At 45.5% G+C, this 16,280-nt stretch overlaps 1 protein-coding gene across 2 annotated transcripts in view; it reads left to right on the forward strand.

Annotated features, from left to right (window-relative positions):
• Window positions 1–16,280, forward strand: part of LOC115140222 (palmitoyltransferase ZDHHC8B-like) — a 116,661-nt gene that overhangs the window by 85,865 nt on the left and 14,516 nt on the right. For both annotated transcript variants that reach the window (XM_029678439.2, XM_029678440.2), the window contains exons 2-8: window positions 8,494–8,615; window positions 10,765–10,922; window positions 12,543–12,715; window positions 13,035–13,137; window positions 13,341–13,432; window positions 14,370–14,505; window positions 14,762–14,879. In XM_029678439.2, coding sequence (XP_029534299.2) covers window positions 8,494–8,615; window positions 10,765–10,922; window positions 12,543–12,715; window positions 13,035–13,137; window positions 13,341–13,432; window positions 14,370–14,505; window positions 14,762–14,879 — 902 coding nt within the window. The remainder of the gene's footprint in view (window positions 1–8,493; window positions 8,616–10,764; window positions 10,923–12,542; window positions 12,716–13,034; window positions 13,138–13,340; window positions 13,433–14,369; window positions 14,506–14,761; window positions 14,880–16,280) is intronic.

Consider the following 16,280-nt stretch of genomic DNA (forward strand, 5'->3'; position numbering starts at 1 on the left):
TGTTGGACGTTATATAGACAGGTGTGTGCCTTTACTAATCATGTCCAATCAATTGAATTTAGCACAGGTGGACTCCAATCAAGTTGTAGAAACATCTCAAGGATGATCAATGGAAACAGGATGCACCTGAGCTCAATTTCGAGTCTCAAAGCAAAAGGTCTGAATACTAATGTAAATAAGGTATTTCTGTTTTTTATTTGTAATAAATGTGCTAAAATTTCTAAAACCCTGTTTTCACTTTGTCATTATGGAGTATTGTATGTAGATTGAGGATTTTTTAAAATTCAATCCATTTTAGAATAAGGCTGTAATGAAATGTGGAAAAGGTCAAGGGATCTGAATATTTTACGAATGCGCTTTGTGTGTGTGTGTGTTTCTAAATTCAGCAAAAAAAGAAAAGCCCCTTTTTCAGGACCCTGTCTTTCAAATATAATTCTTAAAATCCAAATAACTTCACAGATCTTCATTGTAAAGGGTTTAAACACTGTTTCCCATGCTTGTTCAATGAACCATTAACAATTAATGCACATGCACCTGTGGAACGGTCGTCAAGACACTAACAGCGTACAGACGGTAGGCAATTACGGTCACAGTTATGAAAACTTAGGACACTAAAGAGGCCTTTCTACTGACTCTGAAAAACACCAAAAGAAAGATGCCCAGGGTCCCTGCTCATCTGCGTGAATGTGCCTTAGGCATGCTGCAAGGAGGCATGAGGACAGCAGATGTGGCCAGGGCAATAAATTGCCATGTCCGTACTGTGCGACGCCGAAGATGGCGCTACAGGATGGACAGATGGTCATCTTCGCAGTGGCAGACCACGTGTAACAACACCTGCACAGGATTAGTACATCCAAACATCACACCTGCGGGACTGGTACAGGATGGCAACAACAATTACCCGAGTTACACCAGGAACGTACAATCCCTCCATCAATGCTCAAACTGTCCACAATAGGCTGAGAGAGGCTGGACTGAGGGCTTGTATGCCTGTTGTAAGGCAGGTCCTCACCAGACATCACCGGCAACAACGTCGCCAATGGGCACAAACCCACCATCGCTGGACCAGACAGGATTAGCAAAAAGTGCTCTTCACTGACGAGTCGCGGTTTTGTCTCACCAGGGGTGATGGTCGGATTTGCGTTTATCGCCAAAAGAATGAATGTTACACAGGCGATTTCAATGCTGTGCATTACAGGGAAGACATTCTCCTCCCTCGTGCTAACTTTCCTGCAGGCTCATCCTGACATGACTCTCCAGCATGACAATGCCACCAGCCATACTGCTCGTTCTGTGCGTGATTTCCTGCAAGACAGGAATGTCCGTGTTCTGCCATGGCCAGCGATGAGCCCGGATCTCAATCACATAGAGCACGCCTGGGACCTGTTGGATCGCAGGGTGAGGGCCAGCGTTAGGGCCATTCCCCCCAGAAATGACCGGGAACTTGCAGGTGCCTTGGTGGAAGAGTGGGGTAACATCTCACAGCAAGAACTTGCAAATCTGTTGCAGTCCATGAGGAGGAGATGCACTGCAGTACTTAATGCAGCTGGTGGCCACACCAGATACTGACTGTTACTTTTGATTTTGACCCTCCCTTTGTTCAGGGACACATCATTCCATTTCTGTTAGTCACATGTCTGTGAAACTTGTTCAGATTATGTCTCAGTTGTTGAATCTTGTTATGCTCATACAAATATTTACACGTTAAGTTTGCTGAAAATAAACGCAGTTGAGAGTGAGAGGACGTTTCTTTTTTTGCTGTATGTATGTATGTATGTATGTATGTATGTATGTATGTATGTATGTATGTATGTATGTATGTATGTATGTATGTATGTATGTATGTATGTATGTATGTATGTATGTATGTATGTATGTATGTATGTATGTATGTATGTATGTATGTATGTATGTATGTATGTATGTATGTATGTATGTATGTATGTATGTATGTATGTATGTATGTATGTATGTATGTATGTATGTATGTATGTATGTATGTATGTATGTATGTATGTATGTATGTATGTATGTATGTATGTATGTATGTATGTATGTATGTATGTATGTATGTATGTATGTATGTATGTATGTATGTATGTATGTATGTATGTATGTATGTATGTATGTATGTATGTATGTATGTATGTATGTATGTATGTATGTATGTATGTGTGTGTGTGTGTTGAAAGTCAATATATAATATAAATAAATAAAGAGTTTTTAACAGGGTGTGTTTGTTTTTTTACCCTCGCAGGTGTCATCTCCTTCAGACAGAAGTACGTACGTACAGTTGAAGTCGGAAGTTTACATACACTTAGGTTGGAGTCATTAAAACTCATTTTTCAACCACTGCACAAATTTATTGTTAACAAACTATAGTTTTGTCAAGTCAGTTAGGACATCTACTTTATGCATGACACAAGTAATTTTTCCAACAATTGTTTACAGACAGATTATTTCACTTATAATTCACTGTAACACAATTCCAGTGGGTCAGACGTTTACATACAGTAGTTGACTGTGCCTTTAAACAGCTTGGAAAATTCCAGAAAAATATGTCATGGCTTTAGAAGCTTCTGAAAAATAATATCAATTAGCCTGATTTATTTGGAGGTGTACCCGTGGATGTATTTCAATGCCTCTTTGCTTGACATCATGGGAAAATTAGCCAAGACCTCAGGAGAAAAATTGTAGACCTCCACAAGTCTGGGTCATCCTTAGGAGCAATTTCCAAACACCTGAAGGTACCACGTTCATCTGTACAAACAATAGTATGCAAGTATAAACACCATGGGACCACGCAGCCGTCATACCGCTCAGGAAGGAGACGCGTTCTGTCTCCTAGAGATGAACGTACTTTGGTGCAAAAAGTGCAAATCAATCCCAGAACAACAGCAAAGGACCTTGTGAAGATGCTGGAGGAAACAGGTACAAAAGTATCTATATCCACTGTAAAACGAGTCCTATATTGACATAACCTGAAAGTCTGCTCAGCAAGGAAGAAGCCACTGCTCCAAAACCGCCATAAAAAAAGCCAGACTACGGTTTGGGGACATGGGGACAAATATTGTACTTTTTGGAGAAATGTCCTCTGCTCTGATGAAACAAAAATAGAACTGTTTGGCCATAATGACCATCGTTATGTTTGGAGGAAAAAGGGGGAGGCTTGCAAGCCGAAAGAACACCATCCCAACCGTGAAGCACGGAGGTGGCAGGATCATGTTGTGCTTTGCTGCAGGAAGGACTGGTGCACTTCGCAAAATACATGGCCTCATGAGGAAGGAAAATTATGTGGATATATTGAAGCAACATCTCAAGACATCAGTCAGGAAGTTAAAGCTTGGTCACAAATGGGTATCCAGATGGACAATGACCCCAAGCATACTTCCAAAGTTGTGGCAAAATGGCTTAAGGACAACAAAGTCAAGGCATTGGAGTGGCCATCACAAAGCCCTGACCTCAATCCCATAGAAGATTTGTGGGCAGAACTGAAAAAGCGCGTGCGTGCAAGGAGGCCTACAAACTTGACTCGGTTACACCAGCTCTGTCAGGAGGAATGGGCCAAAATTCACCCAATTTATTGTGGGAAGCTTATGGAAGGCTACCTGAAATGTTTGACCCAAGTTAAACATTTTAAAGGTGATGCTACCAAATACTAATTGAGTGTATGTAAACTTCTGACCCACTGGGAATGTGATGAAAGAAATAAAAGCTTAAATAAATCATTCTCTCTACTATTATTCTGACATTTCACATTCTTAAAATAAAGTGGTGATCCTAACTGACGGGGAATTTTTCTAGGATTAAATGTCAGGAATTGTGAAAAACTGAGTTTAAATGTATTTGGCTAAGGTGTATGTAAACTTCCGACTTCAACTGTAGGTAGGTAGGTAGGTAGGTATAATAATAATAATTAATAATAATAATACTGGCTGTTTTTCTACTTGGCAAGTGGGATTATTAGGTGAAAGCAGTGCAGATTCGCACGGTGGACTGTACTCCTCTAGGAATTTCTCTCCCTTAACTACCTTTTTGGTATTACCCACATGATATAGCGCTGCTTTGCCATACTCACAGAAGCTGTGGGAACCGCCTATCCACATGGGCACTGATACAGGTGGTGTTTCTGGTCCCTGTTACTGGTTGACTGGCCCTCCTCCAGAGCAGAGGCTGGGTGCTTATTGACTGGCCCTCCTCCAGAGCAGAGGCTGGTTGACTGTCCCCTCCTCTAGAGCAGAGGCTGGTTGACTGACCCTCCTCCAGAGTAGAGGCTGGTTGACTGACCCTCCTCCAGAGTAGAGGCTGGTTGACTGACCCTCCTCCAGAGTAGAGGCTGGTTGACTGACCCTCCTCCAGAGCAGAGGCTGGTTGACTGGCCCTCCTCCAGAGCAGAGGCTGGTTGACTGTCCCTCCTCCAGAGCAGAGGCTGGTTGACTGTCCCTCCTCCAGAGCAGAGGCTGGTTGACTGTCCCTCCTCCAGAGCAGAGGCTGGTTGACTGTCCCTCCTCCAGAGCAGAGGCTGGTTGACTGTCCCTCCTCCAGAGCAGAGGCTGGTTGACTGTCCCTCCTCCAGAGCAGAGGCTGGTTGACTGTCCCTCCTCCAGAGCAGAGGCTGGTTGACTGGCCCTCCTCCAGAGCAGAGGCTGGTTGACTGGCCCTCCTCCAGAGCAGAGGCTGGTTGACTGGCCCTCCTCCAGAGCAGAGGCTGGTTGACTGGCCCTCCTCCAGAGCAGAGGCTGGTTGACTGGCCCTCCTCCAGAGCAGAGGCTGGTTGACTGGCCCTCCTCCAGAGCAGAGGCTGGTTGACTGGCCCTCCTCCAGAGCAGAGGCTGGTTGACTGGCCCTCCTCCAGAGCAGAGGCTGGTTGACTGGCCCTCCTCCAGAGCAGAGGCTGGTTGACTGGCCCTCCTCCAGAGCAGAGGCTGGTTGACTGGCCCTCCTCCAGAGCAGAGGCTGGTTGACTGGCCCTCCTCCAGAGCAGAGGCTGGTTGACTGGCCCTCCTCCAGAGCAGAGGCTGGTTGACTGGCCCTCCTCCAGAGCAGAGGCTGGTTGACTGGCCCTCCTCCAGAGCAGAGGCTGGTTGACTGGCCCTCCTCCAGAGCAGAGGCTGGTTGACTGGCCCTCCTCCAGAGCAGAGGCTGGTTGACTGGCCCTCCTCCAGAGCAGAGGCTGGTTGACTGGCCCTCCTCCAGAGCAGAGGCTGGTTGACTGGCCCTCCTCCAGAGCAGAGGCTGGTTGACTGGCCCTCCTCCAGAGCAGAGGCTGGTTGACTGGCCCTCCTCCAGAGCAGAGGCTGGTTGACTGGCCCTCCTCCAGAGCAGAGGCTGGTTGACTGGCCCTCCTCTAGAGCAGAGGCTGGTTGACTGGCCCTCCTCTAGAGCAGAGGCTGGTTGACTGGCCCTCCTCTAGAGCAGAGGCTGGTTGACTGGCCCTCCTCTAGAGCAGAGGCTGGTTGACTGGCCCTCCTCTAGAGCAGAGGCTGGTTGACTGGCCCTCCTCTAGAGCAGAGGCTGGTTGACTGGCCCTCCTCTAGAGCAGAGGCTGGTTGACTGGCCCTCCTCTAGAGCAGAGGCTGGTTGACTGGCCCTCCTCTAGAGCAGAGGCTGGTTGACTGGCCCTCCTCCAGAGCAGAGGCTGGTTGACTGGCCCTCCTCCAGAGCAGAGGCTGGGTGCTGGTTGACTGGCCCTCCTCCAGAGCAGAGGCTGGGTGCTGGGGATCACTGTGAGTCACCATGCTCCCCCAGGCCTGCTAGCACAGCATCCCATTCTCCTACCTACAGTACACACTCCACTCTGAATAATTGAACAGAGCAGAGGGGGAAGGAAGAGGCAAGATGGAGAGAGGATCACCTCCATTAACAGATGCCAAGAAATCGGTGCTCTGTGTGTGCATGCGTGTGTGTGCATACAGTCTGTGTGCACTGTGTGTGTGTAAAGCAGTAACGCTGATTGAGCGGGCATGATCAAAGAAGGGCATTTCCTCGAAACCGCTGCCTCTTCCCCATGAGACATTTAATTTATTAATGTTGTGTACACTAACACTGCTCCCTCATTTAGACCAACAGAAAGCCCCGTCTGTCTGTCTGTCTGTCTGTCTGTCTGTCTGTCTGTCTGTCTGTCTGTCTGTCTGTCTGTCTGTCTGTCTGTCTGTCTGTCTGTCTGTCTGTCTGAAAGCCCCGTCTGTCTGTCTGTCTGTCTGTCTGTCTGTCTGTCTGTCTGTCTGTCTGTCTGTCTGTCTGTCTGTCTGTCTGTCTGTCTGTCTGTCTGTCTGTCTGTCTGTCTGTCTGTCTACATTTAAGTCATTTAGCAGACGCTCTTATCCAGAGCGACTTACAAATTGGTGCGTTCACCTTAAGACATCCAGTGGAACAGCCACTTTACAATAGTGCATCTAAATCTTTTAAGGGGGGGGTGAGAAGGATTACTTTATCCTATCCTAGGTATTCCTGAAAGAGGTGGGGTTTCAGGTGTCTCCGGAAGGTGGTGATTGACTCCGCTGTCCTGGCATCTACAGTGTACCTATGGCTGGCTACACTTAACCACCCTGCATTGTGGCTCAGGTGGGCCTCTAGAAGGAGACCCAGCAGGGGCGATGAGGCATAGAGACCTTTTTTGGGCTCATACAATGTCTTGACATTTCTACTACATTTTTCTTCTACATTTACTTGGTGTTCTTGATTGCAGCATTTTCCAGGTATCTTTGCAGATTTCACAGTATGTGATGATAAATAAGCCTGTGGATAAGATCAAGCTTGACACACAAAATGTCTTAGTGATTCTGTTTAAATCCTGGACTAGGTTTTCCAGAACTCCCAGTAGGTGGATTCACAGATTTTGTGCTTATTCGCTCCTGATTGCAGGAATCTTTCAACCAGGATTTAGTGAGATACCACTGTGGATGGTACACACTAACACACTGCCTATGCGAGCTGTCTGTCTGTATCCATGCCTGGTCTGTCTGCAACTCCCTCTCTAATTACAGGAAATGTTAGACATTGTAATATAGCTCAGCCCTGCACCCAAGTATAGCCCTTTCCTCATGTGTCATCATCTCTAATTGACTTTTATATCTGAGGCTGAGAGGAGATCTGGTCTGTTCCATGTATAGCTGATGATGCCATTGTTATTATTTCTGAATCTCAAGAGGCGAAGAAGCAATTCCAGCTTTACACCGTGTCCTCCTTTTTGCATAGTTTTCCCATTTGCGCAGGATTTGCATCTCGCCTCCATCCCTCATTTCATAGGCAGATTACAATCCTTTTATCAGTATGAATCAGTATTTGTCAACATATTTACATATAAACTTAGTAAAAAAAGAAACATCCCTTTTTCAGGACCCTGTCCTTCAAAGATAATAAATAAAAATCCAAATAACTTCACAGATCTTCATTGTAAAGGGTTTAAACACGGTTTCCCATGCTTGTTCAATGAACCATAAACAATGAATAAACCTGCACCTGTGGAACGGTCATTAAGACACTAACAGCTTACAGATGGTAGGCAATTAAGGTCACAGTTATGGAAACTTAGGACACTAAAGAGGCCTTTCTACTGACTCTGAAAAACACCAAAAGAAAGATGCCCAGGATCCCTGCTCATCTGTGGGAACGTGCCTTAGGCATGCTGCAAGGAGGCATGAGGACAGCAGATGTGGCCAGGGCAATAAATTGCCATGTCCGTACTGTGAGACGCCTAAGACAGTGCTGCAGGGAGACAGGACGGACAGCTGATCGTCCTCGCAGTGGCAGACCACATGTAACAACACCTGCACAGGATCGGTACATCCAAACATTGGAGGGTGAGGAGGGTGAGGGCTAGGACCATTCCCACCAAGAAATGTCCGGGAACTTGCAGGTGCCTTGGTGGAAGAGTGGGGTAACATCTCACAGCAAGACCTGGCAAATCTGGCTCAGTCCATGAGGAGGAGATGCACTGCAGTACTTAATGCAGCTGGTGGTCACACCAGATACTGACTGTTACTTTTGATTTTGACCCCCCCCACCTTTGTTCAGGGACACGTTATTCAATTTCTGTTAGTCACGTGTCTCTGACAAAATTGTTCAGTTTATGTCTGTTGTTGAATCTTATGTTCATACAAATATTTACACTTGTTATGTTTGCTGACAAACGCAGTTGACAGTGAGAGGACGTTTCCTTTTTTGCTGAATTTATGTAGATGCATATGTGTGTCATTCATTGTGTGCCTCCTATGTCAGGGTAGCCTAGTGGTTAGAGCGTTGGACTCGTAACCGAAAGTTTGCAAGTTCAAATCCCTGAGCTGACAAGGTACAAATCTGTCGTTCTGCTCCTGAACAGGCAGTTAACCCACTGTTCCTAGGCCGTCATTGAAAATAAGAATTTGTTCTTAACTGACTTGCCTAGTTAAATAAAGGTAAAATAAAAAAATAAATGTCTGAATCCTCAGATATCACTATGTATGAATGAACTATGAATGGAGTTTCCTAACTGCTGTCCTCTCTCCTCTCCAGGTGCCCCTGGTTGACCAACACGATCTCCCCCGCCGTGCCTCTCTACAATGGCGTCGTCTTCCTATTTGTGCTGGCCAACTTCAGCATGGCTACCTTCATGGACCCTGGAGTCTTCCCCAAAGGTCAGTTCCCTTTTACTACTGAAAGTGTCTGTATGAGATGAATGGGTCTCTCTCTCTTTATGTCTGTCTGTCTGCCTCTCACTCGCTCTCTCTGTCCGGGTCTTTTCAGTACCCATTAGCCCACAACGCCTGTTTTAGCTAATAACTGGGCCCTCTCTGCACCATGCTATGCATGACTTACAGACCTGTGACCTGGTGACCAAGTCCTGGTCGAGGTTACGAGGCCCACTGCTGCTGCCTTAGAAAAAAAACTGGCAGTACTTGATGGTAGTCAGCTGTTAGTAACGGTAAAGAAAGGGAAACACTGTGTGTGTGTGTGTGTGTGTGTGTGTCGTCCACTCTCCTGGGGGATGGCCCAGGCCCCTATGTTTAGTATAATGATCGTTGAATGTGGCCCATTTACACCTTATGGTTGTAACATGCTTGTAACATAATAAGCTCCGGACTTTAAGAACTACTTGTCCCCCCATAAACAGGTAACAATGGTTACAGCACATTGGACACAGCCAGGTTCATGTATCTTCCTGAAGTGGTCTCTCCTTACTGTGGAGATGGAGTGGAGAGCTGCAGTAGTTTGATAGAGAGAGAGTGTTGCAGACGAAAACACATGCCCACTATATTGAGATGCCTGTGGCCACATGGATAATCCTACTGCTCCTGCCTCCACACACTGTATCTGTGTGGGGAGAAACAAACTGCAGTTAAATCCCTGCTTCTAAGAGCGGTATGGCCTCAGGGGTATATTTCGTAGATCCTACCCTGTCAATACAATCCTCATGAGCTGTCATCTCTGCTGTATGGAGCTAGGCTGTATCTGACAGTTTATTCCTTTCTCTTCAATTGGTGTAAATCTGTGTATGACGTACAGGACCAGTCAAAAGTATGGACACACCTACTCATTCCAGGGTTTTTCTTTATTTTTACTATTTTCTACATTGTAGAATAATAGTGAAGACATGAAAACTTTGAAATAACACATATGTTGTAACCAAAAAAGTGTTAAACAATTGTTGTTCTACAATGTAGAAAATAGTCCAAATAAAGAAAAACCCTTGAATGAGTAGGTGTGTCCATACTTTTGACTCATACTGTATGTACAGTGAATGTGACTACCAGGTTCAAGGCTTCTATTGTTCTGTAATGTAAAGCCTTGACAGCCTTGCAATGTAAAGGCCTATATTGTGTATTGGATGATAAAGCCTCATTCATTTGTCTGCTGACGATTGTTTTTAAAGAGCAGACTGCAGAGATGTTTACATTCAGGTTCCCAGTCGGTTACCTTTTAAATCTATTTGAAGAGTCTGAAAACTCATAACAACCGTGAGGTCTCTCAGTAGGATTGTGTGTGTGTGTGTGGTTGTTCCAAGTGTACGAATCCCATGACGATCATCCTTCAGGTTGAATGGGCTTTTTGATGAACCAAAAGACATCACATTTTATTTCCTATCTTTCTCCAGAGCAATACACTTCACATAGAAATATTGTCAAGTGGCCCATTGTGCAAAGATCTACATAAACTCTGGAAATGTACTCGTTCAGAAAGACCGTGGCAGTCCAATGAGTAGGGTGTGCAGTTGATGTGATCATTTCTTTTGTCATCCATCCAAATGCAGGCCCTCTGGGCTTTAACCATTACTGTGTACTGGTTAAATACATCCAACCAACCCTTAAACTCAAACTTACGTGTGTGTGTGCGTGTGTGCATGCGTGTGTATATATACGCATTCACAGAGTCAACGCTGCTGTTCGATTATATACTGTTGATTCCACTGCTCACTCTATATTTGTAAATCCAGTCCATTATTACGATGCATACTACCTCTTCTATCACTTCTTCTACTTGTTATTTTTGACTTGACTCTTTTCATTGATATTATTGATTCATGTTCTGCATTGTTGAAGGAGCTAGCAGCTATTATACCTGCTGTAAACTGTGTATGTGACATGCATTTAATTTAGATTTGATGCCAAAGATGTGGGCTACAAAATGCATATTGTTTATAAAATGTAAATTTGTACAGACAGCTAACCATGGGAGTTAGCTTCATTTAAGTCTACCTCCTGTTGCCCCTGTCAAATGGAATCATAAATCAGATTGTGTGTTTGTGTGTGTACTTGCCTGCTAATGTGATCTCTCCCCTTGTGACAGCGGATGAGGATGAGGACAAGGACGATGATTTCCGGGCACCTCTCTACAAGAATGTAGAGATCAAAGGAATTCAGGTCCGGATGAAATGGTGTGCCACCTGTCACTTCTACAGACCGCCCCGTTGCTCTCACTGCAGTGTGTGTGACAACTGTGTGGAGGTAAGACTGACACAGACTGACACACACAGAGAGACACACACACAGACAGACACAGACCGACAGACACCACACTCTAGCCCATTTGTCAGCCGTTGACATTTCAATGTGGTGTTAGCCTTGTTTCTATGTGTGACCTCTACAGTTGACTGATGGTATGTGTTCACAGATAAGACCTGTCAATATACTGTGAACAATGTTATGTGGATTGCAATCATGTTTTACACCACATCCAAGCAACATTCAGTAAAACAGAAGATTGGTTTCATAACTTTGTTTTTCCCATTTGAAGCTCCACTCTCCAGCTGTGTTGCTCTCCCAGTAGCCTACTGATGCGGCTGTGTTGCTCTCCCAGTAGCCTACTGATGCGGCTGTGTTGCTCTCCCAGTAGCCTACTGATGCGGCTGTGTTGCTCTCCCAGTAGCCTACTGATGCGGCTGTGTTGCTCTCCCAGTAGCCTACTGATGCGGCTGTGTTGCTCTCCCAGTAGCCTACTGATGCGGCTGTGTTGCTCTCCCAGTAGCCTACTGATGCGGCTGTGTTGCTCTCCCAGTAGCCTACTGATGCGGCTGTGCACCACTCTTTCATGTACAGTCTATCTCTCCATAAAATAGTTTAAATCTGACTTTGAACTAAAGGTTGTGAGGCAGCCTCCTATATTTCAGTCAAACTACTTACACTGGTTCTGTGTTTTTCAGTAGACGCTCAACCACAATCAAAAACAAAGTCAGCTAAAGTACAGTAGATGTTTCTAAAAACTCTAGAAATCTGACTTATGCAATCAGAGATGATGGAATTGATTGAAACATCAGTGTGTGAATACACTGAAGAGCTTTTATCATGTAGTATGATCCTGTTAATTTCCACTCTACCCTATGACCATCTCCTAACACCCATCCATCTCTCTCTGTCTCTTCCCAGGACTTTGACCACCACTGCCCCTGGGTGAACAACTATCTATCCACCATCCTAAACACCTATCTCTCACTCTCTCCTCAGGACTTTGACCACCACTGCCCCTGGGTGAACAACTATCTATCCACCATCCTAAACACCTATCTCTCACTCTCTCCTCAGGACTTTGACCACCACTGCCCCTGGGTGAACAACTATCTATCCACCATCCTAAACACCTATCTCTCACTCTCTCCTCAGGACTTTGACCACCACTGCCCTTGGGTGAACAACTATCTATCCACCATCCTAAACACCTATCTCTCACTCTCTCCTCAGGACTTTGACCACCACTGGCCCTGGGTGAACAACTATCTATCCACCATCCTAAACACCTATCTCTCACTCTCTCCTCAGGACTTTGACCACCACTGCCCTTGGGTGAACAACTATCTATCCACCATCCTAAACACCTATCTCTCACTCTCTCCTCAGGACTTTGACCACCACTGGCCCTGGGTGAACAACTATCTATCCACCATCCTAAACACCTATCTCTCACTCTCTCCTCAGGACTTTGACCACCACTGCCCTTGGGTGAACAACTATCTATCCACCATCCTAAACACCTATCTCTCACTCTCTCCTCAGGACTTTGACCACCACTGCCCTTGGGTGAACAACTATCTATCCACCATCCTAAACACCTATCTCTCACTCTCTCTTCAGGACTTTGACCACCACTGCCCCTGGGTGAACAACTGTATCGGGCGTAGGAACTACCGTTACTTCTTCCTGTTCCTGCTGTCGCTAAGCATCCACATGGTGGGCGTGTTCTCCTTCGGCCTGCTGTTTGTGCTGCACCACATGGAGCAGCTGGGCACGTTGCACACCACCGTCACGTATCCTTCTACACTGACGCCAGCCGGGTCTCATTTCACCTTCTATTGTATCAAAACTAGGGCCTTTTGTGGTCTGGTCTGAAGGCCCTGGGGAAAAGTGTGTCTGATCATTAAAATGGACCACCAGAATGGCCCCCTCATTTTCTATGGGTTGACAATCACATCCTTGCGGGTGGATTGTGATGTTTTATTGTTGTATAGAGAAAATAAAGTATGGCTCCGTGGCAGCCATACAGTCGTTGGTGACAGCGCAGGTTGGCTTGCAGCTGCTAAAATGGCTCCTAACAACATTGCGCTCTCCTTTACTACGTATATCAAGTCTAGTGGTGATGTGTATAGCAGGGCTCTTCTTCATTCCAGTCATGGGCCTGACAGGCTTCCATATGGTCCTTGTCGCCAGAGGTCGCACCACTAACGAACAGGTAAGAAGGGGCACAGCTAAGAGTGGCTTAACCAGACACACACACACTCACAAACATACAGTACATTCTACCATGTATCACACAGGACACAATATCAGCATTGCAGCTTCACTTGCCAACTCAAATCTGCTAGCTAGTTCTAGCTGTGTGTGTGTTCAGGCCTTGCGTCTTCCCCCATTCTAACAAAGCCTTCTGCTCCTCAGGTGACGGGCAAGTTCCGTGGAGGAGTAAATCCCTTCACGCGGGGTTGCTGTGGCAACATCAAGTATGTCCTGTGTGCTCCCCTGGCGCCCAGGTAAGGAGGACATGGTTTCCTACTGTAGGTCAGGGGATGTGGGTGGTGTGTGGTGGGAGCCGGATAGACGGGCAATAAAAAGTCAGCGGTCACAATCGACCCAGCGTCGTCCGGGTTAGAGGATGGTTGGGCCGGGGGGGCTTTACTTGGCTCATCACGCTCTAGCGACTCCTTGTGGTGGGCCGGGTGCCTGCAGTCTGACTTCGGTCGTCATATGAACGGTGTTTCCTCCGACACATTGGTGTGTCTGGCTTCTGGGTTAAGCGAGCAGGAGGACGCATGGCTCGACCTTCACCTCTCCCAAGCCTGTTGGGGAGTTGCAGCAATGAGACAAGATTGTAATCATGAAATATAAAAAAAGATATATAAATCTTTTTAAAAAAGCTCAGCTGTAACCAAGACCAAGGGGGTTGCCATGGTACCTATTCTGCTGTAGTCATTCTGAATTAGACTGTTGAAATAGAACTGCAGCAATGTCCAAAGAGGTAGGTGTGTGCGTGCGTGCGTGCGTGCGTGCGTGCGTGTGTGCGTGCGCGCGTGTTTTCTCTGCCTGGAGGAAGTCTCCTATACCCCCAGAGGATGTCTGGGAGAACTGAATCACACAAAAGTTAAGGGGAAATCAAGCACAGCACAAACACACATTCAGCAGCCAGACCCCAGAGCCTGATTTAAAGAGACCTTTTGGGAGATATTACACTGCTAAAATTAACAGTATACATAGCCACAGATAGACAATACCCAGGTGGAGACTGAAACGGTTTTATTATAGTCATCATCCACCATTGAATTCGCCCCATACTCCCATATAGCCTGAGTCCTAGATCTGTTTGTGCAGTCTTGTCAAATCTGACAATAACACAGGAGTTGGCAAGACAGTACAAACAGATCTGGGACTCAGGCTAACTCTCATACAATGAGTCGTCTCTCCTCTGTACAGGTACAATGGTGTGGACCCCAGGAAGAAGCCCCCTGTCTCCATCCAACCCCCCTTCATCAGACCAAACCTCTCTGACAGACAGATCAGCATCAAGGTCAGCAACAACGGGGTCCACACCAGTATCCTCCAGTCTAAAGTAAGCTTCGGTACATTCAGTAGATACAACAGTCATATTTCTAGTTCCATGTCCTATTCCTGGTTTTATTCCCAGTCCTGTTGTCTATATTTCACCGAGCCATCTTTCTAGTCCTCTTCAACTGTACTATTCCCAGCCAGTCCCTTTACCTAACCATGTCCCCCAGTCATATCCTTTGGCCTATCCCTGGTTCTGTTCCTCCACCTGCTGTTCCTTTTAAGACCACTTTTAACCGCTCGTCATCTCCCCTGTCAAGTCCAAGATCAGTCTGGATGGCCTGGCCGTGGATGACAAAGGCCTAGACACCCAGCCTCCGCTACCTCCCAAAGTAGAACGCTACAACCAGCTGAAGAGCCAGCTGACGTCCAGCCAAGGTAATAATGGGCAATCTATGCAAAGTCATTACATTCCTCCCCTCTCTCTTCTCTCTCTCTCAATTCAATTCAAGGGGCTTTATTGGCATGGGAAACATATGTTAACATTGCCAAAGCAGGTGAGGTAGGTAGTATACAAAAGTTAAATAAATAATACAAATGAACAGTAAACATTACACTCACAGAAGTTCCAAATTAATAAAGACATTACAAATGTCATATTATGTATATATACTGTGTTGTAACGATGTACAAATGGTTAAAGTACAAAAGGGAAAAAGATAAGCATAAATATGGATTATATTTACAATGGTGTTTGTTCTTCTCTGGTTGACCTTCTTGTGACAACAAGTCACAAATATTGCTGCTGTGATGGCACACTGTGGTATTTCACCCAGTAGATATGGGAGTTTATCAAAATCGGGTTTGTTTTCAAATATTTTGTGGATCTGTGTAATCTGAGGGAAACATGTGTCTCTAATATGGTCATACATTGGGCAGGAGGTTAGGAAGTGCAGCTCAGTTTCCACCTCATTTTGTGGGCAGTGTGCACATAGCCTGTCTTCTCTTGAGAGCCAGGTCTGCCTACGGCGGCCTTTCTCAATAGCAAGGCTATGCTCACTGAGTCTGTACATAGTCAAAGCTTTCCTTAAGTTTGGGTCAGTCACAGTGGTCAGGTATTCTGCCACTGTGTACTCTCTGTTTAGGGCCAAATAACATTCTAGTTTGTGAATACGTGTTCTGTCATACGATCATTTGGTAAAAGCCAATTTGACATTTGCTCAGTACATTGTTTTCACTTAGGAAATGTACAAGTCTGTTGTTAATGATAATGCAGAGGATTTTCCCAAGGTTGCTGTTGATGCATATCCTACAGTAGTTATTGGGGTCAAATTTGTCTCCACTTCAGTCCTTGCTTCCAAATATTGGGGAAGATGCCAGAGCTAAGGATGATGTTAAAGAGTTTTAGTATAGCCAATTGGACTTTGTTGTCTGTATATTTGATCCTTTCATTGAGGATACCATCAACACCACAGGCCTTTTTGGGTTGGATGGGTTTTATTTTGTCCTGTAGTTCATTCAAGGTAATTGGAGAATCCAGTGGGTTCTGGGAGTCTTTAATAGTTGATTCTAAGATTTGTATTTGATAATGTATTTGTTTTTGCTGTTTGTTCTTTGTTATAGAGCCAAAAAGATTGGAGAAGTGGTTTACCCATACATCTCCATTTTGGATAGAGAATTCTTTGTGTCGTTGTTTGTTTAGTGTTTTCCAATTTTCCCAGAAGTGGTTAGTCTGTGGATTCTTTAATTACATTGAGCTGATTTCTGACGTGCTGTTCCTTCTTTTTCCGTAGTGTATTTCTGTATTGTTTTATTTATTCACCATAGTGAAGGCGCCGA

The sequence above is a fragment of the Oncorhynchus nerka genome, linkage group LG13 (assembly GCF_034236695.1).
Source record: "Oncorhynchus nerka isolate Pitt River linkage group LG13, Oner_Uvic_2.0, whole genome shotgun sequence".
Lineage (NCBI taxonomy): Eukaryota > Metazoa > Chordata > Actinopteri > Salmoniformes > Salmonidae > Oncorhynchus > Oncorhynchus nerka.